The following is a 26,281-nucleotide window of genomic DNA, read 5'->3' on the forward strand; positions in this document are numbered from 1 at the left end:
CAGACCTAAATAATAATATACACTGACTAATTTTCTACAAATTAAAAATAACAAAATGTCATAAATCTATTGATATTTTGAAGATCAAATTTTATTTTGTTTTTTTATGTACTTGTGATGTTGGTTGTATATGCTGTGTATTTGACCTATAATTGTGTCTATTTTAATGCTGTTGGATTGTATTGTATACACAATTAATTAACATTTTAGTAGGAGGTTTAAATCGTTTGAATCGGACAGGTCAAAAGAATCGGTTCATTAAACTGAATCGAACTTCTCCTTCTCCTCGCCCGGTGACACGGAAAACTGGCGCAAGGTTACTGGCGTCACGGTACAGCCCACTTTCTGAAGCATCCCATTGGTTCGCTGTACCTAACATCTAGTCACTGGTCCAGATTTGTTTATGGGCGGTTACCACTCTTTGGTTCTCAGGAAATTTTTGGTCTGAAATCTTTATAAAAAGTACTCAAAGGAATAAAAAATAATATTAAAGGACCAAAACGCACATTATTCTAATAATGATCTATAAAGCATATTTGATAGTAGTTTACATAATAAAAGTAAATCATTAAAATAGTGATGGCGCCTTGGTCTGTTCGACCACCAGATGGCGCTCCCGAGTGAGTTCAAAATAAATGGGTTCATATGGAGCACCTGAATAGCTTAATCATTTTTTTTCACTGAAGAATAAACCAATTTAGTCACAGCAGAATAATACCGCATATTTCAGCACCAAAGACATTATTTTTAAACATTTTAAATATTTCAGCTAAAAGCTATTTAAATGTGTTCTTTTTGTGTCACCTCACTGTTGTAGAAAAATGGAAATGTACAGGGAAGTTTAATTCACATTTTAAGCAAAATAAATCATTCTACTTTCTAAAATTAAAGGTAAGTTATCACAAGTAGTTATTATTTTTAATGTGAGTTTTTATCCGATTAGGTCCATTAGGTCCATCCTTTTCATTTTAGGCTCACTCGCTGGCTCCCTCTAGCGGTTAGCAGTCATTTTTATATAACGTAGGTTCTGCATAAACTAAGTCGGCTCTGATTGCGCTTCAGTCTGGCCACATGGGGGCGCCAAAATACAAAGATTCATCTAATGTAACCCACCTCTACCATTAGAAACTGATTAAAATTGAATAAGATACATTCAGTACAATACAATGCAACTACAATATTTACATATTGTAGAAAAAAAAACATATTAGATATAGATATTTTAGATATAGAATTATTAGATATAGATATATAAGATATATCGTTATTTTTGTTACAACAACACGAAGCACCTCAAGAGAATAACTTAGCATCTCAAAATATTGAGACAGTACCTCAAAGTAATGATAAAAATAATTAAAATAAAAGTATCTCATGATAGTACCCCAACATATGGATTATATCTCAACCTAATGAGACATTATCTCAAAATTGTGATTTAGTTTTTTTCAATGAATGGAACAGTTTAGTGATAAACCTCAAAACAATGGGATCTTAGGTATCTTAAAATAATGGCTCACTATCTTAAAAAATAACGGCTAATCATAACAAATAATTACAATAACTCGAAAACATAATTAGACTAGCACAAAATATTAATAGTAATGAGACAGATCCTAAAAATGTTTCAGTTTAAGTACATTTAAACAATAACATTAACATTATGTATATGTGAATCAATATATAAAGAAACACATGCAAGTATTCATCTTTTTGATTGGTTTGCATTTACTTATTTAAAGTTTTTTTTTTTTCATTTATTGCCTCAGAATAACAATATGCAGTCACAACTGTTTTTAAGCAGTGCTTATTTTTTCTTCTTCAAAAAGCTAGCAGAAAGAAGAAATAAAAATATACTTTTACTTTTAGATATAAACTTTTAAAACCCTTTTGGAAAATCACCTGTAAGTAATTTACTGGTGGTTTAATAAGCTGTAGTAGTAGTTTTTTATGATCTGTTGCTCTAGGTGTATCTTGTCCTGCTCTGCCTCTTTAACCGGGTGAGTTACAGAGCGGAGCTGCTGCGTGTGGCGCTGCGCATAGTTGATGGTCTTCAGAGCGCACTGGTGGTTTACAGTGAGAGCAGCTCGAGTTTCAGGGGCTCAGGGGAAAGGATTCTGGAGAAGCAGCTGGGCTTAACTACAGACATATATCCCTGTTTTTTTTTATTTATTTTAAACGTCGTAATGATTGTCCTGAAGGAGAAGTAGAGTATCTCTCTGTGGTTTATCTCCTGTGGATGTTTAGTGCTGCGGATTCAGTGCTGCAAAGAGGCGTTTGAACGGGACATTAACACTGGGTCGATTAAGGTGGATTCATCATCATCATCCTTCCTTTCTCCCCTCTTTCTCTCTCCCCCTGTCTCTTTATCTCTTTCTCAATGCTGCTGGTCTTAAAAGAAGGGCTCTGAGAGCTGACTAATAATAATGTCCTGCCCTGGAAACTTGATTTGGGATGTAAGGAAGCGCGCAATCGGCTACAACGACCCCAACGCTGTCAGAGCCAACTATTTAGGTAAGACAAAACAAAACACTGCTGTGCATTAGCGGTAACTTAAATCCAGGTCCTGAAAGTGAAAATCCATCCCAGGGTTTTGTCACAACTTAATATGTGGCTTTCGGCTGTGTTAGCGCCGCTTAGGTAGATGTGGCGAAATCCCGGAATGGATTTTTAGTGTCTGGACCTGGATTTGCCTTCTGTGTTGCTTTGTAGCTAGCTAGCTAATTTTAAAGCTGTATTTGCGTTGGTAGTCGTTTAAAAAGGAAACTTGAACTTAAATTGACACTTTACAATTGATAACAAATTGTGGAAAGAGAGAAAATAGAGAAAAAAGAGAGGAAAGAGAGAGAACAGCAGGAAAACAAAACACAGCTCTTTTGGGTAACGGTAGGTTAGCTAGCTAGGTTAACTAACGCTAGCATTGTAGCTAACTACAACTAGCTACTTTAGCCAGCTGGCTAACTAGCAGCTAGTTTTGATGCGTTTGGTTTTATGCTGTAATTAGTCAATTCGTGTGAAAACAACACAACTACACTCAGTTTCTCAGAAGTATGTCCACATATAACAGTAAAGAAATCAAAACTCTCAATGGGGGGCATGGCTAACAGGTTAGCTAGCTAACTGGCTAATTTCTATAGTGTGTTTTCTGTTAGTAGTTGTTTTAAAATGCATTTATATTGACACTTGTTATGCCTGTTAACAATTTGCAGAAAGAGAGAAAATGGAGAGAGAGGAGAGAGAGAGACTGACACAAACGTGAAAGAGAGAGAACAGCAAAACACAGCTTTACTGGATGACTAGCATTGTAGTTAGCTAACAAGCTTGCTAGCTAGCCTAAATGTGTTTTATAAATTTTTATGTTGTGGTGTGTTCATGTGGACACAACACAGCTACATTAAGAGGACGTGTTGGTAGATAATTAAGAGTAAAGCTGACATCTGTTAGCCCACCAGCAACCAAACTCGCAATGGGAGTCATGGCTAGCAGTTTAGCTAGATTAGTTAGCTAACAGCTAGGTTAGCTAACATTACACACAAGCTTGTTTTAGTTTATTTATTTAGAATCAGACATATTAGCTATAGGTATTAGGTTTTATGTTTTTTATGTTTGTGCTCCTTAGACAGACAGAAGGTGTAAGGAGGATGCTATTTAAAATTAGAAGTAAGGGAAACAATAGCTTGTGCATTACTTTAATGGGGCTGTCTGTATACAAAAAATTAAGACAGTGTGGCTATGTGAGGTAAAATCCTGTGGGGGCATGGTGTATGTGTGTGTTCACTGCACAGAAAGGTGGAGGCCAAATACTACGTGCAATCTAAAAATAATCTATATTGATTTGCAACCAGATGTATTGTAGGTATGTCACGGAAATTGAGAACAGTAAATATTAGCAAGTTGTGATGTGATTTATGTATGGTTTATTTTTATTTAAATAACATTGCACATCTGCAGTTTTACTATTGTACATGCAGACATTGCAATCTTGACAATGCTGAAACAATATATTATACAGCCCTACAACAAACGTTTTGGTGGAAATCAAATCAAGTCAACATGGAAAGTAACCTTAGTCAGCAGGACCTCTGACAAGCCAACTGAGTGAAAGAAGCTGTCAGTGGTCGGAAATGGGCGCTGTGTAAAGTGTTTTGGCTGGCTGATTTCTGCCTCCAATTTTAACTGCGCATGTCAGTCCTTCAGAAACAGGCTGGGAGTGAGAGGGGCTTCAGTTAAAGGGGGTTGTGTTGGTTTCTGTGGTGCTGATTGGGACAGGGATGCCCAGACTAGAAGTACTTTTTACATTTTAATGGAAATAAGAATGGATTTGTTTCAGTATGTCCAGGGAATTTAATCATGATTGCTTGATGTTACCATGTAATTTAATTTTAAGAATAATGTTACATGAAGTATGTGTCTTAATAATTCTACTTCCTTAACAACTTCAAAATAATGTTACAGCAGGAAACAAGTTCTGATGGTGATGTTGTTGTTATTAAAAATAACAGATGCAGGGTTTAAATTAGCGGGGGAATAACAGGGAAATAAAAAGCACAGTGAAGTTCTAACTCTTACACCTTTCCTGCCTGTAACCTGTCCAGTCCTCTGCCTACCCATATCACAGCTCCTCACCTGCCCTCATAACATTGGCTTGGATTCTGTCTACCTAAATGAACTCATTGTTGATTCTGCATACTCGGTAACTTTCCTTCCTTCTGCCTTCCTGAGTACTGTTCTTGGTCAAGAAGAATTTCAGGGCCATCTTTATCAGTGGAAGCTCTGAGATCTGGGGTAAACCTAATGAACAGCTTACCTGAATTTCTGAAATAAATGATGAGAGAGTCTGTTGAATGAATGGATGCACTGTTCTTAGTTTTTCTGACGACAAATGTGAAGATTTGTTTAGGTATGTAGGTTTCAAAAAATAGCATTTTCTACAGTTTTTAGCTGAGGTTAAGCACATGTATATATTTAAAATTGTAGATTATTCTGCTTGCCATTAGCACCTACAGTCAGAGAAAGCACAATAGGCCCTGCCCTCTCGGGGTTGGGTTGATGGCGTCTACTCCCCAAGTCATTTTTAGTGTGATGTTTAGCACAGGCACCTGTTAGCTTTCGTATCTGAGCTGTGGATGTGGCACTGGTTTTGGTCTGGTCTAGTAGGTTCTGCTGTTTAAAATGATGTGTATCTTGGCTGAACACTGTTTTTCAATTATGAAGGCCAGAACATGTAGCTGCCGACTCAAAGGTGCCTTTGATTGCTTCTGAGTAATATAAAAATATGAACAATGTGCTCAATAATCATATCATTATTGGGTCATTTTCTGTAGTATTATTGTCCAGTCCTAGTGATGCATTTGATGCTGAAAAAACAGTGTCTAAATGTCTAAAAATATGCAAGCCTTTGTTAAAATAATTAAAAACTGTTGTAAAACAATCAAAACATTTTATAACCATGACTCACTTTAACACAAAATTATTCCTGACCTTAGAAAAGGTAGTGCTGTCATTTAAGCTGACATTTAAAGAAGGTGGTGTCATATCTACTCTTAAGAGAACAGTGAAGCGTGTTACCTGACCTGACACATCTGTCTCTTGAATGAGAAGTCAGCTTAGGCTGTGTTTATTGTTGTCTAACCAATCAGCTAAGCTTTTGCTGTAACATCAGGCTACACCTTGTCCACAACATTTGAGATCTGGTAGAAGTATTAGCCTAGTTAGTAAGGTAGAAGGGTGGCATATCATGTGTGTTCCGTATTTAGCTTGGCTGGGCTGCATGCTGTTAGGGCTGTTGCTGCTAATCGGCAGGGAATACACAGGGCAGAGCCTAAATTTAGTCCAAGGCCAGTGATTGGTGTGAGACCTTTCCAGATCTTACACAAATTGCAAGAAATAGCATGAAATTACAGTGTGATGATAGTGATAATCGCAAATGTGGCCTAGATAAGATTGTAGAATTAAACATTTTTTTTTTGTATTTGGAAAATCAGGATTTACATTGTCAAGTGCTAAAATATTTTTAGGAGTAAAATTTAATGAAAGCATCCAATTAGAATAAAAAAAAAAGTTTTAAGAGATCTTAATTTATGTGCTTTCTTTTAGGGTACCAGTAATGTTGCTGTATGGTTGGATGGGATATTTCAAGGAAAAATAGGATGAATACAGTAATGCAATTCTGTATAAAATCTAGCTGTATGTTTCTTACTGTTGGGTGGTACATTGAGTATGATGGTTTACATTAGATGCTCATCTGGCTGTTGCTTAGAAAATCATGGTCTGCTTTAGAAAAGTGGTATCGTGCCATCTTTAAATGTGGACTGACAATACAAAGGCTTCAATACAAAGACTGCAGGATTACTAACCACAGGATGGCTTTCAGTTTCCTCCGTGTAACTGATGCAGCATCTTGGTGAGATCAGATGCAGCTGAAGAACTAGACTGCAATCAATTCTGAATGATCAGTTTGCGTCACATTCAGATCGGTATACGTCATTTAGAGGAGTGATTGTGTTTGTTTTCACAAAGGACTGAAGAAGTTTATCACTTTATCAGTTTATGATAAGTACGCTGTGTGGAGTCTCTTTTTCCATACCATTAAACAAGTCACACCCCATGTGTTTTATTCTAAAGGTTTAGTCACGTGATTTAGTTTTAATTGTGCCCCTCCATAATTGGGACCAAATTTCTGGCTTTGCCAGTCCTCAGTGTAGAAAAATAGCTAAAAGTAGCCATATTAATTTCTAAGCACCTCAATAAAGTTGATAAAATAGATGTTTGTATATACCCTGTGTTCAGTAGAGAAATAGGTACTAGCTAACCAAACTAAGCTTACAGTTTAGCACAGTGTATAGGTTGTTTTATAGTTATCTAGCTATAACCATGATTTGGTCCTCCAAATTCCAGGTACATATGATGCTGCCATGAGAAAACCATGAATAGGATTTGTACTTGTGATATGTTCTATATAAAATTGTAAGAATCATCCTAAAAAATAGGGATTAAAATATTTTTCTTTCCTTATCCTATATTTCACCCCCCCCCCCCCTTTATTTGCAGGCAGGAGAGAATTTGTGCAGCGTCTGAAGCTTGAGGCCATACTAAATGTGCACGATGGCTGTGTGAGTATTAAAAACTCTTTCACTTTGGTTCATAGATCATACCCTGCTGACTGATTTCCCCCTGCAGCAGAGTGTTATTTTCTATCTAAGTTTATTTTAAGTTAGATTGAAAGGTCTTGAAGGATGTGTCTCTCGGGGTTGCCTGATATTTTACCTTCTCAGGGGAGTGTGTGTGTCTTTGTGTGTGTGTATGTGTGTGTCCTTGGCCCAGCTTTTTTTTGTCTGCTAATAGCTTGAACCTGGAGGCTGATAGACACCAGACTGTGACTGGTGCTGTCTTTCTTTATACTTGAGTAAAGCTCCCAGTGATAACAAACCCCAGGGTGGCCTCCTCCATCTATTATGTGGTGACATGTTTTACAAGGTCTTGGTCTTATGAGGCTTGTTTAAATTTTTATTTGACTTTAATTTAGATGTATTGATATAGCAGTAGATAGCAATGCTGTTTACAGACTCCACAAGTATGATTGCTTAGAAAATGTAACTTTTCTTTTACTCTTATTTGATAAATAATGTTGTTTCATAAACATTTGATTATAAAATTGCAATATATTGTCTTGCTTTCTTGCTTATAACCCCTGTACCCCTTGCTTGTAACCCCCTGTATATTGCCCGGTTCTTGCCTATACACAGACATAGTGTGTTGTAGGGCTGTGCCATATCGTATTATACACAAAAATGTCGATTATACTTTTTTAACCAACATTAAAAAAAAAACAAAGAAACAAAAAGAAACATAACATGATAGTAGTGTTATTCTGTCTTGAAAGTGGGCTATTTTTTGTTGTTTTGCTATTTACTGTAAAGCTAAAGAATATTTTTGGGGTATATTTTTTGTATGCATTAAATATTTATATTTTGATAAATATTTTTTTGTTACATTAGATTATTTATTTTTAGGTTATATATTTTTTTGTTTTTATCTCAGTGTTTTGTCATATTGCCAAGAATATAGTCACACAAATACCTAAAAATATTGTAAAATTATTTAACAATACATTTTACAACTCTGCGAATTGTTCTGTTGAAAAAACAGAAGCACTAGAATAGTGAAGGCTAAGTCTGTCTTATCATCAGGCTGAGGATAAAGTTTCAGATTTCGTTTCACCACATCCTTTCCACATTTAGAGAGAGCAGCCTGTTTTCCGTCATCAACACTTCAGTCAGACTCAGTGACTAACTGAATGATACCACAGTAACTTATTTTAACACACAATGGGGGAGAGGGGCAGTGGGGAATTCTGTATACATTCAGTATAAGTAAGTATAAATGTAATTTTTATGTACCGTAGATGTAAAATGTGTTTTTTGTGTTTATTATGCTGTCCTCCTTTTTGATTTAAAGTAATGTGTTGGACACTGCTTGCATTGACTAATTCAATTTAATTGAATCCTAATATGTTTATGTATTTTGGCTTGAAAGTGCAAGTCACCCCAGCAGTAAAGAAATTCGTTTGTCAGATTCTTTGCCAATTATTACATAAAGTGCCTTAATCTATTTTGCATTTACCGTAGCTTGGACCAAAACATTTGATCAAACATATAATCTCTCAGTTGCTACTTGCTGTTGCTTTGTGTGCTGCTCTCCTCTACGTTATATGGTAGTAAATGTGTAACATCTTTAAAAATGCATCTTCTTCAGCCATCTATACCAAATTCTATGAGGTGGTGAGTGGAATTAAGCATGAGGACGTTTCAGAGGAAAAGTTTTATTGTGCCGTTTTCCAGAATCACTCCAGTGTAAAGAAATGTGTTGTCCAAAACATTTTCAGCGCTAGAAATGGACCAGGGTACATCAGCTTCTGCAGGTTGAGTTAATGAACTATTGATCCATGATTCAGTTGATAACTGCATTGTGCTTTAGTACATTTTACTCCGGTGTGTTTGTGTGTGTTACTGCTTAAGTCCAGACTACAGGTTTAGAAGTAGCAGAATGTGCTATTACATTTTGTGGTCCTGATAAGATCGCATAGGTTTTATGGCACAGCTTTTCCATTCTAAGTCAAATCAGTGTCACAAATTGTCTGTCTCTCTGTTTTAAACAGGTTAACACAATATCCTGGAATGACACTGGAGAATACATCTTATCAGGATCTGATGACACCAATTTGGTTATCACAAACCCATACAACAGGAAGGTAAGTATACAGAGTTAACAAAGCACATTTAAACACATTAATTAAAATTTAAATTTATTAGTACACAAAGTAGTATTGTGACTTAGGAATAATTAATTGTGATTTATCAGTAAAAATAATTAGATTAGTTATTGAATATTGTGTGTATTATCATGGCATTTATTTTGCCATTTTTTGCCACAATAGGTTGTTTTATACCAAATTTTACTACAGAAAAAAATATATGTATATCCTCTGCTTTGTTTTGTGCCCAACAAAGTCCTCTTAACCCCGGAAATACACAACCTCTCAACATTGTAGTGTGAGTGTGATTATTGAGTAGAGCAGAGGAGGAACGATGATGTAAGAGAATTATTTTATTGGGAGTGATCTTTATTGATATGACAGGCTCTTACATGACCTTCGTAAGGCTTCATGAATCAAAGCCTGCAAGTGATTACTTGTTCAGCAGTGTTTGACCAGCGTTAAGTTCTGCTGGAGTTACTACATAGTGTAGATCAGTATTCATTATTTAACTACTAACATGAAGTAGAAGAGAACTGGCTTTTTTTAACTTTTAATTTTTGTTTGTTTGTTTAAACAACTCTGAATGAACATTATTGACTGTTGTGGACTGTCATATGTAGGGTATTGTTGCAGCCTTTAGCAAAACTTTGTATATTTAAAGTGCTAACTTAACAGAAGAGAGAAAATTGAAAGAAAAAAAATGAAAATCTAACATAAATAGATTTATTCGAAGAAGGTATTCCTATTTGCCTATTCATTAAAAAAATTAAATGTAATGTAGGAATACAACTGTCAGATTTATGTTATGTCAAAAAGTACATATCAACAAAAATGGAGATACTGTATTATAGATAACTATAAATATTCAGAGTAATTTTCGTTTCATTATTTAATCCATATTCTCACCATGCTTTCCTCAGGTTAAAACAACTATTCGTTCGGGTCACCGGGCCAACATCTTCAGCGCAAAATTCATGCCCCTCACCAACGATCAGCAGATTGTGTCCTGCTCAGGAGACGGCATCATCTACTACACTCACACGGAAAAAAGCGCAGACATCAACAGGCAGTGCCAGTTCACCTGCCACTATGGAACTGCTTATGAGGTTTGTAGATAGTACCAGTGTTGCTAAGATGCTTAGATTTTGCTGTTATAGCAATATGAAAGGATAAAATAAGAAAATATTATGAAAGCTGTAGAACAGGCTTCAGCTTTGATATGCATAAATTGAATGCTTTGTCATTTTTATTACTGTGAATAGTTAGTATTGTCTCAAATGTAGCAGTCTCTTATTTTTATCTCTTATTTTTATTTTTCTGAAGATAATGACGGTTCCAAATGACCCCTACACCTTCTTATCCTGTGGTGAGGATGGCACAGTTCGGTGGTTCGATCTGCGCATGAAGACTAGCTGCACAAAAGAAGACTGTAAAGATGTGAGAAGATTATGTCTATTCCATATGATTACTACAAAGTTATCCATATTGACATTGCATAATTTTTTTGTATTATGTGTCATTTTACATCATATAGTCATTTTTACTTTTTGTATGAGAATGCATTCACTTAAATGTATGTTTCTCATACAAAATTCACTTAACTGTCCAGTCAGACATTCTCTCTCAACCACATATTGGCACATATAGTCCACCTAAGCCTATGTGATTTTTCTACATTTACTTCATAGTGCCTGGGAAGAAAACATGCCCTGTTACAGTTAAATGCTAATTTGACTCTCTCATGTTCAGTGAATGCTTCCCTTACCCCCACACATCAACAAAGAAATCAATTAGTGTTTTTTTTTTTTTTTGTACTCTCACTCGAGTCTTGTGCATTATTAATTAGATTGATTTACCATTTGTAGAAAGAAAAAAACTATCTACTTTCTCCCTTTCTGGAAATGTTGTTCTTTTCTAGGTTTTAAACAAAGGACACAGTCTCCTCACTTATCTGGCACAGACAGTGGTGTTAAAAAATTGCCATTGACATTTACATATTTAACCCAATTTCTCGTATCCTCCCTTACTCTTTTCCGTTCTGTTTTCCTTTGTCCCTTTCTTCCAAAATTAGGATATTTTGATTAACTGCCGGAGAGCTGCTACCTCGATATCCATTTCTCCTCTGGTGCCCTATTACCTTGCTGTGGGATGTTCTGACAGCTCAGTTCGAATCTACGACAGACGAATGCTTGGCACAAGAGCTACGGGTGAGAACGTTTTGTGCTGTATGAATAACATTCATCTCTATTAGAGTGTATGACAGCAGTGCCGTTAATTGATTTTGAGAACTGGTCCATTCAAATCAACCTCAGTTACTTTTATTACTTTATACTTTACTGAAATGCATGTTTTGCAATATTAATAAGGGTTTATGGCTAAACAGAAATTATGATTTATTTCACACCATAGTTGGTACTTTACTATTTCAGGATTACTTTTTATTTATGTTTAACAAACCACCTTGAGGCAGATTGACTGAGGCTGGTTTTATGAGTTGAAATACAATGGAAAAGGTCAAGTGTCACTGATAAATCTGTTTAAAGAAGCTTCACATTATTATTATGTGCAACTTGTAAACTTATTAAAACATTTGTTCTAAAAACATACATGAAATCATACAGGAACCTTCAATTTAATTGTGTAAAATTTAGCTACCATGTTAGTGTTAGGTAACCTATGCTAAAATGCCAGCTGAGAAAGTATACGGCCTCAGCTCGACAAGACAGTGATGGCACATTATCAGTAAATAACTTTTAATGCATGTTTAGAACTGAACGAATGAGTGGAGAAATTCTTGTGGTGCGTTTAAATCTAAAAACAATTTAAATCTTTCTTTTATTCCTCTTATTTTTGTTTACAGGTAATTACATGGGCAGAGGGACGACAGGCATGTGTGTACGATTTGTCCCTGCCCACTTGTCCAACAAGTCGTGTCGCGTGACATCATTATGCTACAGTGGAGATGGACAGGAGGTCCTGGTCAGCTACTCCTCTGACTACATCTACCTGTTTGACCCCAAGGATGACCAGGCCCGAGAGCTCAAGGGTCCGTCTGAGGAGAGGAGGGAGGAGGTGAGAAGCATGAGTAAATGTAATTTATGGGGGTGCAGAACTTGTTGTCACTGTTTGTAAATAGAAGGAGCTATTTTTTTATCATCAGTATAATATTATATTTATTATTATATCTCTATATTATCGCGTGTCCTGAACTGATCTATAGGCATAAGCAAGCAGACAGTCAAGCAAACTGTATGACAGAACCAATTAAAATGGCAATTTCAGCTTAGGGAACCAAATATTTCCCACAAAACTTAAATCTAAATGAATTTGTGTTTATTAAGCAGTCTGCTGCTGCTTACTAATCCTCTAAATAGTTTCATTTCGATGCACAACCTAATATTTATGCTCTTCATACAATTTGTGTCTGATTCCAGGGATGGCAAGGCTAATAGACTATACTACTGCTGAGGTTCTTAGTTCAATTTAGCTATTAGTCTTCGTTCTAATTGAGTTTTAAAAAAAATATGTAAAATTTACACAGCAACTGTTTTACTCTGGAAAATAATTGCATAGATTACAGACAGCAATAATGATGTATAGTCCTGAAAAATCCATAGGAAGAGTAATAGTCCTGTTTAGTCAATTTTATTAAAATGTCTTATGTCAATTCATAAATATTAAAACATGCTTTATATTGGTTAATTTTCATGAAAAATTTGCAGGATAAAAACAAGAAAAAGACTACTTTGCACATTCAGTCCCTTTGTACTGATAAGACTTCAGTCATCATATTTTACTCTTAAATTTAAAATGCTAGTTGGTTATGTAATAACCATTGCAACCAAAAAAGCTAATAACTAGGTTGATAAATGCTGATATGTGCTAATATGCCATCACTCTCTGCAAAATAAAAACACATCTGAGAAAAATGCATTTGCAATATTTCTTACTTATTAATATATATATATATGTATTTAAAAAAATATTTAAATCTAAATGTAAGTGCTTGTCTGTAGCCTGTTTCTTGTATCATGCAACCTTGTAGGCCCTCTATCAGACTGTTTGGGTTTGAGCGATAGCCATGGAAGAGCTGGTGATGTTGGAGGGTCTAAAAAAAAAAAAAAGGGAAGAGGTGTAAAATGTGCTGGGTCACTGATCCAGGCCCCTCTGTCAGCTGCTGCTCAGTGTGTTCAGCGGTGTCCGGATCCCCCACGCTCACATTCTTTTCCAAATAGAGCTTCAGACGCAGACTGTGTTCCACTGCTGTGACAGAAATAGACTTGTAGTGCACAATGGCAGCCAAAGAGAGGAGAGAAGAGAAGCCCTGGGATCTCTTGCTTCTTTTTCCGTTTTCTGCTCTGGTGCATCAGTAAATACCTATGGAAACTATCTGGAACTGCCAGGTTCCTTTAGAGGAATATAGGAAGCATTGAAATGATGGAGTTCCTTTTATGAGGGTTCTTTAGTTTCTGTCTGTTCCATTTATGCAAACAGGAGTTTTTATAATGAGCTTTAGAATTTGATGATTAATATGTAGGTAAGATTTAGTGTTAGTTTTATAGTGAGTGCAGCCAAAAATGATTTTGTTGAGCTGTGGCTGCTTTGATTACAAATAACACTGACCTGAGTACTGTGACACCACTGAAGCGAAGAAATCATTAGCTACTGGACGCACCCTGCAGGAGAGTAGTTTAATATGATCTGGCATATCTTATTAGCAGTCATGCAAAACATATCTCAATTTTTTTTACGTTTTGACAAAATTTGAATGTAGTTGTTTTTAGACTTAGGCAGTATATCATAATTATCAGTATTCCTGGAATGCACAATATTTTTAGGTTGACTTCTTTTTGAAGATTAGTATTTTATTATTATTTTCTATGACCTTAGTTTTCAGGGAGGTCAGGCCAATGTTGCACTAAAGGTGTTCTTGCAGTGCTTTAGTATGTATGGCTCGGTTTGTATTGGCCTGTTGTTTCAGGTTGTGCTGACTGAAAGCTGATCAGTGAGTAATGTGTTTGTGTGTGTGTGTGTGACATCTGGCCGGACAGAGTTCCACTCTCATGTAGGATCCAAATAAGTGTCACATTTAAGGTGTCCTCCGACAGACTACGCACTTTCTGTGCCATTCAGATCAAAGCTTCAATGTTTTTCCTGCCCCTAGACATTGTTAATTAGCTCTAGTTTCTTAATTGTGATTTGTGACGTGCTGAAGGCTGTGTAGAGGGAGCAGGTGAGGTGAAGTGAGAGACTTATAGCAGGGTGGAGGCTGTGGCGAGACATATTAAAGGGCCTGGGAGAACTCTTGACAGTGATTGACAGTGATTTGATGTGTGTTCCCCACAGCTGAGGCAGCCGCCGGTCAAGCGGTTGCGTCTGAGGGGAGACTGGTCAGACACGGGACCCCGTGCCCGCCCTGAGAGCGAGAGAGAACGAGATGGTAAGATGAGACGCCACATACCTCACAATTCCAACCACCAACCCAAACATTATACACGCACCAGCCCAGAGAGAAGTGCACACAGATAAATACAAACAACATGGAGGAAAAAAAGAGTTTTACTATATTTGTATAGAAATAAATAAAAAGAAATTCTTACATAACATATGCAATCAATAAAGAGCATTATACTAATACTAGTTAATGCTTTCATTTGCTCTCAGAACAGCTCAGAATAAATTCTTCATGGTCTGGATTCCACAAGATGTTGTAAAAAAAAAACCTTTGATCAAAATCAATGTTGACACAGTGGTTTTATGCAATTTCTGCAGATTTTGGGAGCACATTCATACTGCAAGTATCTGTTCTACCACATGCCGAATCAAAGGTCTTTTTCTGGATTTAGATGTAGTGATGAGAAAGTTCACTGAAGAACACTGAGCTCATTGTCATATTCATAATTGAAAACCAGATTAAAGACTTCTGCTTTGAAACATTGTGCATTATCACATTATAGAAAATGTTATGGGTAAATTAAGGTCATGAAGGGATGCACATGTTTTAGCAACAATTTTTAATATTTAATGAGGATTTGCTTAAATATTACAGCCTATTTAATATTATATCGTAACCCCATCATATGTGTGCATCAATAAGAATCATGATTATTGAGAACGTTATTATTTTCTTTTAAATGTATTGTCTTTATTGTTCTTTGCAGACAGAAGTTCAATTTAACATTTTTTTTTCTGTTGTAGCCTGTCCAATTTAAGGTTGACTTGTTGTACATCCTGAGATTCTTTTTGTCATTTTAATTGAATAAGTATTTTTTCTGTCTAATTTTTCATACTGTTCTTCAGTCTGTGGTGTAAAAATGCATTGTTGTGTTGCCCTGTGATTGGCTTATTTTGGCACACATTTGCTATATGAAGTAGTATTGTTCCCTAAATCTAAAGACAAACTTAAGTCCAGAAAAAAAGTATGCAACTTTTATATAATTTATTTTTATACATGTAAACATGGGCATTGTGTCTGGCCTGCAGCTGCACAGACCCGTAAGCAGCAGAGTGTTATTTACAGTGTGATTTACAGTGTGTTGTGACTCATTCCTCCTGTAACCATCATTAAACTTCTGGGACTTGTGCCACAGTAGTCCTTCTGTCAGTTTGGACCAGAAGGAATAGCCTTAGGTGCCCTCACATGCTGATGAGCCTTGGGCTGGCACCCTATAGTCTTATGCACTTTATTTTTGCAGAATATATTTTTCAAGGTGGCATTCTATTGCAAAATTATTGCTGTTGCTGCTTCAGAATTTAATGAAATGTAATGAAATTGCAGTAACTTCCTCGCCACAGTTCTTAGCTATACGATAATCAAAATTGGTGGCTTGTCTTTGAGTCATTTGTGTATGTTCTTAATATGTTCTACTTATATTTCACCCACACACTCTACTTCTAGCCGAATTCTCTCTCTTATTGCTAATCTCCCCCATATCCCTCATAATGAGTGTATTGCCCTGAGTGTCGAAGCACCTTTAATCTCTCTTGGTAGTTCTTCTTCAGAATATCAATAAAGCCTGATCCGTCTAGAAGGAACTTGTTAGTTTCTCTGTGAGAGTCAGGGTTTATTATTCCGAGTGGGATAAGAGATTGCTCTTCTGTATCCCAGCCTCTGGTAGAACTGTCTCCAAAAATGAGAGCGTAGATCTGAGGGGTTTTCCTATGGGTGATTCTGACATCTTGAGCATCTTCTGTGGTGCAGTGCTGAGATCTTTTTCTCTTTGCTGCAGGAGAACAGAGCCCCAACGTGTCTCTCATGCAGAGGATGTCGGACATGCTGTCGCGTTGGTTTGAGGAGGCCAGCGAGGCCCAGAGCAGCAGAGCTCGTCCACAGACTCGGCCCAGAGGTACCGCATACAGACTGCCCTGCTTCCATTAGTCCTGGTTATGAAAACACGTTTTGGAAGAACGCGGTGAAAATGAAACTATGCTGTTCCTCTTAGTTAAAGGCATGAACAGTCATAACTCTGCAAAGTAGAGGAAGAGTAGAGGGCTACTTGTAAAGGTTGGGAATAATAGGTGGTAAGCATTATGATTATATTTATTGTTCCCATTTATTTATTACATTTATTCTCAGCATATATTGTAAGAATAGAATCGTGAATATTGTCATTAATTAAACTGTACTGACCACTTACATGTTCATCATAAAAACTGTGTGTCCAAACTTTTGCACAGGCCATATTTGTGATTTTTTGGGGGCTTTTTATTAAAAATGGAGAAAAAATGCATTTTTATTATTGAGAAACAATAGAGATACGCTGACATGCCAAAAATCTTGGCACAGGAAGTGATCACGTGTAATAGGAACACAATACTATACTATCCACCGTTGGGATGGGTGGAAATGATGGTGACTGGTGGCATCTGGCTAGAATTTTCCATACATACAATGACTGCGGCAGAAATCCACATTCACTGCAGGCCACATCATTATATCCTTTATTATTCCTGCAGGATTCTTTAGCTTCCCCAGGACATGGCAAAACTCATGGGAGACTAATACCTGTCCCATGACTTTTGGCATGCGACTGTGTTACTTCTCAATAATAATAATAAAAAAAAAATGAATATAACTCAATGTAAAAAAAAAAAATAATTTGGGTAAGGGTGCCTAAACTTTCACATATAACTGAAAATTATACAGCATGCTCTCTGTTTTTCTGCAGGTACTGCAGCTCGGCCAGAGGGGTCTGCCGAAGCCTCCGAGATCCCCTCTCAGGAGCCTTTGGGGGCTGAGGGCCCCATGGAAATGGAAGCAGTTGCCCCTGAAGCTCCCAGCACACCTGCCTCAGCTCCAGCCACTGCAGAGCCCCTCCCCAAATCCATCTCCTCCTCCTCTTCTTCCTCAGGTTCTTCTTCCACTGTGACAGCCCCGCCCCCTTCCAGCTCCTCCTCACTGGAGAGCGCCGCCTCTTCCTCTTCTCTGGTCTCTTCTCCAGACTCTGAGCAAAAGAGCCAGGCTGAGGTCACGCCCACTGGCTCGGCCACACCCACCCCCTCCACAGAGGCTGTGTTGTCTGGTAAGAATACCCTGATTCACAGTACATTTATGTTGTTTCTCTGTATTTATAGTGTAGCGTGTGTTTTGTTTTATGTACGCTAAAAACAAGTTTGTCAAAGGTTACACTCTGCAGTTCTTGAACACCAATGATGAGCTTACCACATTAACATGGTGATTAAAATGATGCGCTTTGTTTTCCTAAAAAAATTATTGGTAACAGGCTTTTGTAGAGGAGCTAATGAGCTAACTCTACTAACTCTACAATGTTAGATGCTGATGAAGACTTGCTTTACTTGTTATTTTCTCCTCTAACATTTTAGATTTTAGTTAGCTATGCATCGAAATAACCATCTGTCCACTGAAAAAAGCACTTACTTTATATGTTATAATTGCACTTTATAGGTATTTTAACAAATGTTACATTAAATATAATATTTAAAATATAATATAAACATAAAATATAATATTTTCTTAACGCTTTCATATCTCCATATGGGTTATATTCCATGATTCTGCATGAAACCAAAAATGATTGAAGTGACCGTACATTATTCACATATATTTTCTATACCTACCTTTTGTTTCGCTGCATGTTTGCTGCTTCTTTTCCATTGTGGACATACTCTTGTTTTTTAAAATGTTAGCTTCTAATGTTGTGAGACCTTCTCTTGATTTTGCCTGGCTTCTTTAGTTATGTTTTTTCTCAGAGAAGTTTGTTTTGTATGGCATCTTCACTGGAATATGTGAATGTGGGAGCGTATGTCAGAGATTGTATCTTTGTTGTCGTATGTGTCTTTGTTTTGAATAGTTTGGAGCGTTTATTGCATGATTTGGTTAATTCAGCAAAGTCTGGTCATCTGTGGGACCTGTTCAATGCTGCTGCTTTATGTATTTTTTGTTTTGGATTTTACTGCCCACCAGTCCTTCTTGTGTTTTATTTTCTGTCCCCCCCCATTTTCTTTCCACCCTTCATATGGCCTCCTCTTTCTTTCTCTGCTCTCCTGTCAGAATATGGCCCCCACAGGTTGCCGGTAAGTTTAGTGTGTAGGCGTTTGCAGAGGCTGCTGCTCTTGGCTGACCCCCCCGGGCAGGGTCAGCGGCCAGCCTCTCGAGCCTCCAGAGCCCCCGGGGCCTCCAGCTCAGAAAGCCCAGCCCAGGGGTCTGCTGCAGAGACCAGCGCCCCAACAGGTTACTTACTGTTCCAATCACTAGCCATGAACCTTGCTCTGCTCCAGCCCCTTTCCTCATAACTAGGGCTGTCACTATTCATTATATTTATATAATTTAAAAGAGGTGCTAATTATTTTAATGACTTTTAAACAGATGAACTAGGACACCTCATACAATTGTGAGCATATGTTGGCCATGTACCAACTGTAAATAAAGTACTTTGTTAACTTGATTTGAACAAATATGTTTAATCTACTTTCCGATTTATGATTTATGATGTTAGTAGCAGTTTGAGAAGATGAGGTGGTGCTTCAGCAGCTTTGAAAAAGTGTTTAATGACTTTTAATCAGCACACATGAAGCTACTGGGTTGAAATAGGCAATTACCTCTTTACTCTCACTTAAATCAAAGTCCTTATAGGCAAGTCGGTTCACTTGGCGGCCATCTTTGCAACGCCAGTCATGCAAGACCAGTCTACCGTTTGTATGAATAGAGAAAGATCAAAATACTAGAAAAGGTAGGTCTGATTACAGTTGTAAAATTAGATCTTGTCACTAATTAAATATGGTAAAAACCTCAGGAATAGTCTGTAGCATGTGGCTCAATAATACCTAAATAAACATGATTATATTTTTAGGACTACTGCACTTGCACAGATCTCTGCAACAACATTGGCATCCCTTATGAGAACACCCACCCTCCACAGCTCTTAGCACAACCAGCAAGCTGATAGGCCACTGGGTTGAGCATTCATATTTCAGTCAGTGGCTGGTCTGCACATTATTAACGTCTCTGCTTAAAAAGGCCAAATGACTGCCAAGCTGCCTTTTTTGCTTAGAGTAAGTACAGAATTTACCATTTATCTACATAAATATGCACCATTACAGTAGTGGCCTTTTTGAAATAATCAATAAAACATAAAAAAAATAAAGTGCTACTAGATTAAATGACCTCTTATTTCAGCTGCATTAAGAAGAAATAGGTGTGGAATTTCAGAGTGCTTTACAGAAACAGGGATAAATTACAAAGACAAACAAAATAGGTGTGGACAAATACAGACATAAATACACAAAAAAGAAATTAAAGTAAAAAGTATTTGAACCTAATTGTATCTTTTAATTCAATTCAGCCATGTAATAGTGACAACCCTACACCTAACCTCACCCCTCTGCTTGTTTTCTCTTCTCTCATTGCTCTGGTTTGTTGCCTGGCTTTTGAGTTTCAGATCACTGCTTTTTCCCCCCACTCGCACCACAGTACCTTTACCTATATGCACCGTGTACATTCCATTCATTTTTATATATGTATCTGGCAGTAGTATACATTTAGACTATCCGTTTCTATTTTCTTACTTTAGAATACATGCATTACAGAGAAGTAAATTGTTCTTTTTTGAGTCTCTAAGATTTTTTTTGTCTGTGTAAAAATTTCTCTATATATATATATATATATATATATATATATATATATATATATATATATATATATATATATATATATATATATATATATATATATATACGCACACACATGTAGATTTTTAAAAGAATGGACTTCAGTTAGTATTCAAGTTCTAAAAGATAATCCCTCAGTTGGTGTTTTGCTGACTGTGTAACTTTGTAAGTGGAAAACGGAGCCTGATCTGACAAATCTTGATTTCTGCTGAAGTTTACAGGTAGAAGTGTCAGAATTTGGTACCAGCTGGATGAATCCATGTACCATGCCTTGTGTGCACAGTCCTGTATGGTGGCAATAGTGTGGTTCTCTTGCAAGACTTGGTTCCTGTTAAAACCAATCGTTCATCATGTGAATCCATCAGGCGCTCACAATCGAATAGCAAAAGTTGCTGCAAACTGGTTATAAACAGGATATAAACATGACCATTCACAGATATGAATTTCCTCTACATACGGAATATCTTTAACATCTTACATCAAAGAATTAAAATGATTTTGAGAAAGACAGCAGGCCCTGTTCTGTATTATTCTATTAATCCTAGTAAGTCCATGCTTGTTGGGTGCACATGTTGTGGGCTCATTTCCACCACTTAATAAAATGTGCAGCAGTGAGTGTTGATGGCGCCTCCTTGTGGAGAATCTTCAAGCTGTTTTTTTTTCAGCCTGATGTTATCTGGAAGTTACCACTGCCATAAGAACTAAACCCTTTCATCACAGGGCAAAGTTGAATGCTTTGATACATGGACTTAATCAAGTCATCCTTAATCGTATTCTTGCATCTGACCAGATCACATCTCTCTACATGTCTGTGGAGAAGTGCAAGTGATTTTTTTTTTAAACTGCCGGCCTTTCAAATGCACAGTTGTGCATCTTCTTCAATGACATTTTCAGCTTCTCTTCTCTTTCTACTCTACATGTCACATTAAAACATAACACTTCATAGAATTAAATGCAGACATCGCTGGTCCTGTTGAGTCTTTGTGACTGAAGCTCCTGTAGTCCGTGCCTCAATGATGAACCTTCTGGCCTTGCCTGTCTTTTTCTTATGCCGTCATATTCCAGGCAGCATTCTCTTCTTTCATCTGGATGTTCTGAAGCTTCTCTACTCTTCACTAATTGGTGCACGGTTTTTCTGTACTTTGTCATTATATCAAGTATTTTAATTGGTCTTGCTGGGCCTTGTTTTAAGCCATTGTGTATTAATGTCCTCTATAATACCTCTCAGGATGTGGAAGTTGTGTTTTTATGTTTTTATGTATAAAGACTTGCTTGTTAGATAAACATGTTTCAAAGCATTTTAGCATATCAGAATCATTCAGGTCCTAATCAGTCATGGTCCTAATATTGTGGTTTATTAATCAGAACGACACATGCAGATGATGGGAAAAGTGCACTTGTGGCACATTTCTTGCAGATAGTTAAGTAAATAGTAATACTTGTTTGTAATTGCTTGTGAATGAGCAAAGTGTTCCCTCAATGCTGTTTCTGTTAAGCTTACTGTTGAATTTATAAGTGTGCTTTAGACCCATTAAGCATAACATTTATGACCACCTCTTGTTTCTACATCCATTATCTTTTTTTTTTTTAACACACTGTGTCCACTCATGGTCCACTGTTATAAACTCGCAGCTAGCTGCACTGTCATCTTTTAGATAAAGTAAGTCAGAGACAGAAGCTCTGTTATCTGTATCTCTCAGTGACACTGAGGTGTTTAAGAGCTACAGCAGCACTGCTGTGTCTGATCCACTCATTCCCGCACAACAAACACCAACACCTCATACACCACCATGCTGGTGTAACTGTATTGTGTAGAATGACTCACCACCCACATAATAATAGCTGCTCTGTGGTGGTCCCAACCAATGAAGAACAGAGTGAAAGGAGAAAAATAAAGTATGCAGAGAAACAGAATAAATGCAGTCTATAATTATGTTATATGATTTAAAATTTGGATAATGAGTGAAGAAACAAGGATGTGGTAAATTAAATGCTTGATTGGTGTGTGTATATACCTGGCCTGTTGTTTTTAAGAATCACATACTATGCATACTATATTTAAAGGGTTTTAAATCTTTCTAGCACACCTGATCAAAATTAAATGGCGGCAAATTAAACATGAAAATGCTCTGTTTGTGAATGCCTTTAGTCCTTAATCAAGGCTTCCTAGCTGATGGATGTGTGTAATGTTTTTTTCTGCTGGGCACTTGCTGGAACCTGCCTGCATTGCAGTGGTGTTGCTGTGTTTGATGGTAGTGTGTAGATCTCGGTCAGGCCTTCCTTTACTCTTTGTATCTCCTTTGTTTGTTTGTTTAGTACATATTTTTGTGTGTTCCAGATTCCCCCTCATCTGTGGTAAACAAGCAGCTCGGATCCATGACTCTGGATGAGCAGCAGGGTGCGTCATTCTTCCCCTTTCTCCACTTTCTTTCCCTTCCTCTTTTCTAGTATCTTTTTGTCAGTGTGGCAGATCTGATTGGTGCAGCTACGTTACTCTGCATGCATAACCATGTCCTCCGCCAGTTCCTCAGAGTGAGAATGGGCTTTCTGCTGCAGAAGCTTTTTCCAAAACCTCATGGGTCAATGAGCAGATACTTTACACTCACAGGCTTCTTAGTAGGTAGATTAGGCAAATGTTGTTGTTGTTGTTATTAGTCTTTGCCTTGCCCATACCCTATTGGGTGTATTTCATATTCTTGGAGCTATGGACTTTCTCCATGCCTTACTTACCTCCCAATCAGAAAGAAGTATTCTTGGATGGGTTTGCTCGGTTCCTTTCATCGGTAGTATTCAACTCTTACCCATCACCCCACTTTTTCTCGGTCATCCATATTCATAATCTTCATGAGACAAAGGAAAACTTGTTTTTATATATTTTTTATTATTTTATCATATGCCCTTGTAGTGGACACATGATGTTTGGTCTATGAATGTAGGGGTTATGTAATGGTATTGAATTCATTTTTATGTGGATTTTTTTGGTTAAAAAAAAAATCTTTCCATTTTAACAATATAAAAAGTTAGATGAGCACATTCTGATTTGTGTGCTATATATTTTTCCAAAACCTGGTTGTTTGAAGTAACCAGAAGATCAGAGGCTTCGGCTCAGATTCCTAGAAAGATGATGGGTCGTCATCTTATCTTTTACCTTCCTGCACTACTGTCCAGGCCTTTAAAACCCTTTGGTCTTACTAGATTATGGAAACTAGGTAAAAATGTGAGTAAGAAGAGACAGGAAGTCCTGTTGTCCACCATAGAAAACAATAAATAAAAAAACTGTGTTTTTAAAGGATTAAAATTGCTGTACATTTCTGAAATCCTACAAAATTAAAGTTTTTTCATTTTGAACAAGCAACAAAGACAAAATGTCTGCAAAATTGCTCATTTGCCAGTCTTGTTGCCATACAATATGAAAGCAGTGATTAACATGATTAAAAAAAAAAAAAAAAAAGTCCAGTTGGCCACACCAACAATTGAGACCCATCATATCCTTTTAGCAATATAGTAGGATTTATTCAGCTTGCACAAATGGTGCCCAATACATACATACATTTCAAACTTATGTACACATATTAGTTGCCAAGTTTCAGGAGGCTAATGTAATGTCATGTAATGTGATGTAAAGCTTCAGGATTCGCCTGATCATTTGTGCTCTGGATATTTGTGTTTTATTAACCAGCATGTCTTGCTTGAAATGATCCTTCTCTGTCTGTATGTTGCTTGCTGACTCATCACAGTTTGCAGCAGTGTGTTGAAATGCAAACTGCATGTTCCAGTTCTGTTCCTTTTACACTTCTTCTATCAGTTTCTCTGGAGAGTTCCTATTTTTATGACAGGGTATCAGTAAGATGTTAAATAGGTGCTACTGTAATGTAAAATAAACACCATTAGTACATGATGTTGAAGCTCTTGTCTTCAGAACCAGATAACTGCATCATCGATAAGCATCATAAACCCATGTCATTTAAATCATAATTGTCTTTTTTTGTTGTTGTTTTTTTAGTACATGCAGAAGTTTGCATATTTCACTTCATAAAACATAAAACATGACACATACATACATATTTAACAATTTTATGCCTTTTTTCACAACACTTTTGTACATATTTTACTTGCAAAAACATGTAATTTGTTTATGGTGCCTACAAAGTTTTTATATTATTATATATTTTCTTTTAATGGCACATCATTAAAACATACTGTTTATAATAATTGTTAGAAAGAAATTTGTCTATTAATCTCTATGAGAATTTTTTTGGATTATGAATTAAAAACAATCATAAGTGGACCTTAAATAATATAAAAAATGTAGTGTTCTGGCCCTTTAATCCTGCTTTTTGTTTACAGTTTTAGCTGCTGAACAGAAAGAATCCCAGTTCTCAGCTTCTCACCTCTCGCCGTCTCTGTTTCTCATTTTCTATTTTAGGAAGCACTGAAGCATCAGGGAACGTATGCAGTGATATGCAAAAAACTCTCAGCGAGGCGTGTGCTGTGGCTGGAGAATTGGCCTCGTCTCCAGCAGCCCCAGCGACCCCCAGTGGCTCAGGCAGCAGCGGGAGCGGAGGAGGAGGAGGAGGAGGAGGAGGAGGAGGAGGAGGAGGTTCATGTCCCATTCGCACGGCTCCAACGTCCAGCACAGCTGAACCCGTCCTCAGCCTGCACTACAGCACTGAGGGTACCACCACCAGCACCATCAAACTGGACTTCACTGATGAGTGGTGAGGAAGCAGCTGATCTACACCAGTCTCAGAGCACACAAACAGTATACCATTTAAAAGCTTAGAATTTCAGCTTTTAACTTTGAATTCTTTCTAATATTAAATATTCTGGAAAGTTACAATATGAATATTCATATTTTGTGAATAGATACTTAACTATTCATTATTCAAATGATCACATAAGCATCACACACACACTAATAAGACCACCGAACTTGTGTTTTTCCTTAAATTTCCTTCCTTTTTTCTAGCAATCCACATTTTGAAAAACTTTGAAAAAGCATCAAGCTTTTTCATATGGTAAAAACATTTAAAAATAATAAACAATGAAATAATGAGACACATCCAGACGGCCCAAATGCCCAATATTTGGGTGTTCAATTTCAAGGGAAAAAAGGCAAAAATGTATAAAATAGTTTAACATATGTATTTAGCACAATTGTAAAAATCTATAAAATTATAACTAAAAATGCTTCCGTAAAAAATAGTCTGTATGCTGCTCAGTAAAACAGTACTCTAGAGAACAGTGCATTATTGATTAGATTTTTTTAGTAATTGTGTTTGTATAACTGTGTGGGTCTGTGTGTGTCACTGTGCAGGAGTACTCCAGGGTCTGGTTCCAGAGTGAGTGGAGGAGGACAGAAACCTGTTGAGACTTTAGAGAGCCAAGAACCTGCAGAAAGGAGCCCAGAGCAGGGTGAGCCACTGCAGTAGTCATTTAAACCATCTGTCTTCACTGTTCTTGCTAAGAAACAGTACATGATTTTTTGTGGGATTTATTTGTGCTGTAGCTAGCAAGCTCACACACCTCCTCTCTCACCCCTGTGCAGTATTAGCAGGGCCGGTAGCAGCCGGCAGGCCTGCGACAGTCCCAGAAGAGAGTGAGAGTGCAGACAGCAGCACAGAAAAAGCCTCCGGCAGCTCTGAGGGCAGCACACCTCTGCAAGGTCCCGCCACAGGGGGCCTTTCTTCAGGGGCTGCGGAGAGTCCGGCTGGCCAAGATGATCTGCCAGCAGCAGGTTCAGTGTCAACCGAGGGGAGCAGGAGGACGGACGCAGCCAGGGAGGGTACTCAGGGGCCCGCACAACCCTCCCGCAGTCACCAAGACTCAGACGACAGCGATGACGATCCAATCCTCATCCCCTCAGCCAGGTACAGAGGAGCTCAGGGACAGAGGTAT

At 37.2% G+C, this 26,281-nt stretch overlaps 1 protein-coding gene across 7 annotated transcripts in view; it reads left to right on the forward strand.

Annotated features, from left to right (window-relative positions):
• Positions 1-2,018: 2,018 nt before the first annotated feature.
• dcaf6 (ddb1 and cul4 associated factor 6) overlaps positions 2,019-26,281 on the forward strand; it is a 31,452-nt gene continuing 7,189 nt past the window's right edge. For 2 of the 7 annotated variants that reach the window (XM_007227814.4, XM_007227815.4), the window contains exons 1-15: positions 2,020-2,514; positions 7,051-7,112; positions 9,158-9,250; positions 10,177-10,362; positions 10,580-10,693; positions 11,328-11,463; positions 12,117-12,328; positions 14,603-14,696; positions 16,486-16,602; positions 17,425-17,778; positions 18,768-18,947; positions 22,722-22,781; positions 24,810-25,101; positions 25,701-25,798; positions 25,932-26,277. In XM_007227814.4, the coding sequence (XP_007227876.3) occupies positions 2,427-2,514; positions 7,051-7,112; positions 9,158-9,250; positions 10,177-10,362; positions 10,580-10,693; positions 11,328-11,463; positions 12,117-12,328; positions 14,603-14,696; positions 16,486-16,602; positions 17,425-17,778; positions 18,768-18,947; positions 22,722-22,781; positions 24,810-25,101; positions 25,701-25,798; positions 25,932-26,277 (2,432 nt within the window). In that variant the 5' untranslated portion in view covers positions 2,020-2,426. Of the gene's footprint in view, positions 2,515-7,050; positions 7,113-9,157; positions 9,251-10,176; positions 10,363-10,579; positions 10,694-11,327; positions 11,464-12,116; positions 12,329-14,602; positions 14,697-16,485; positions 16,603-17,424; positions 17,779-18,767; positions 18,948-22,721; positions 22,782-24,809; positions 25,102-25,700; positions 25,799-25,931; positions 26,278-26,281 lie in introns of all 7 variants that reach the window. The other 5 variants (XM_007227817.4, XM_022680598.2, XM_049485081.1 and 2 more) reach the window with 5 other exon arrangements.

The sequence above is a fragment of the Astyanax mexicanus genome, chromosome 11, assembly GCF_023375975.1.
Source record: "Astyanax mexicanus isolate ESR-SI-001 chromosome 11, AstMex3_surface, whole genome shotgun sequence".
Classification (NCBI taxonomy): Eukaryota; Metazoa; Chordata; class Actinopteri; order Characiformes; family Acestrorhamphidae; genus Astyanax; species Astyanax mexicanus.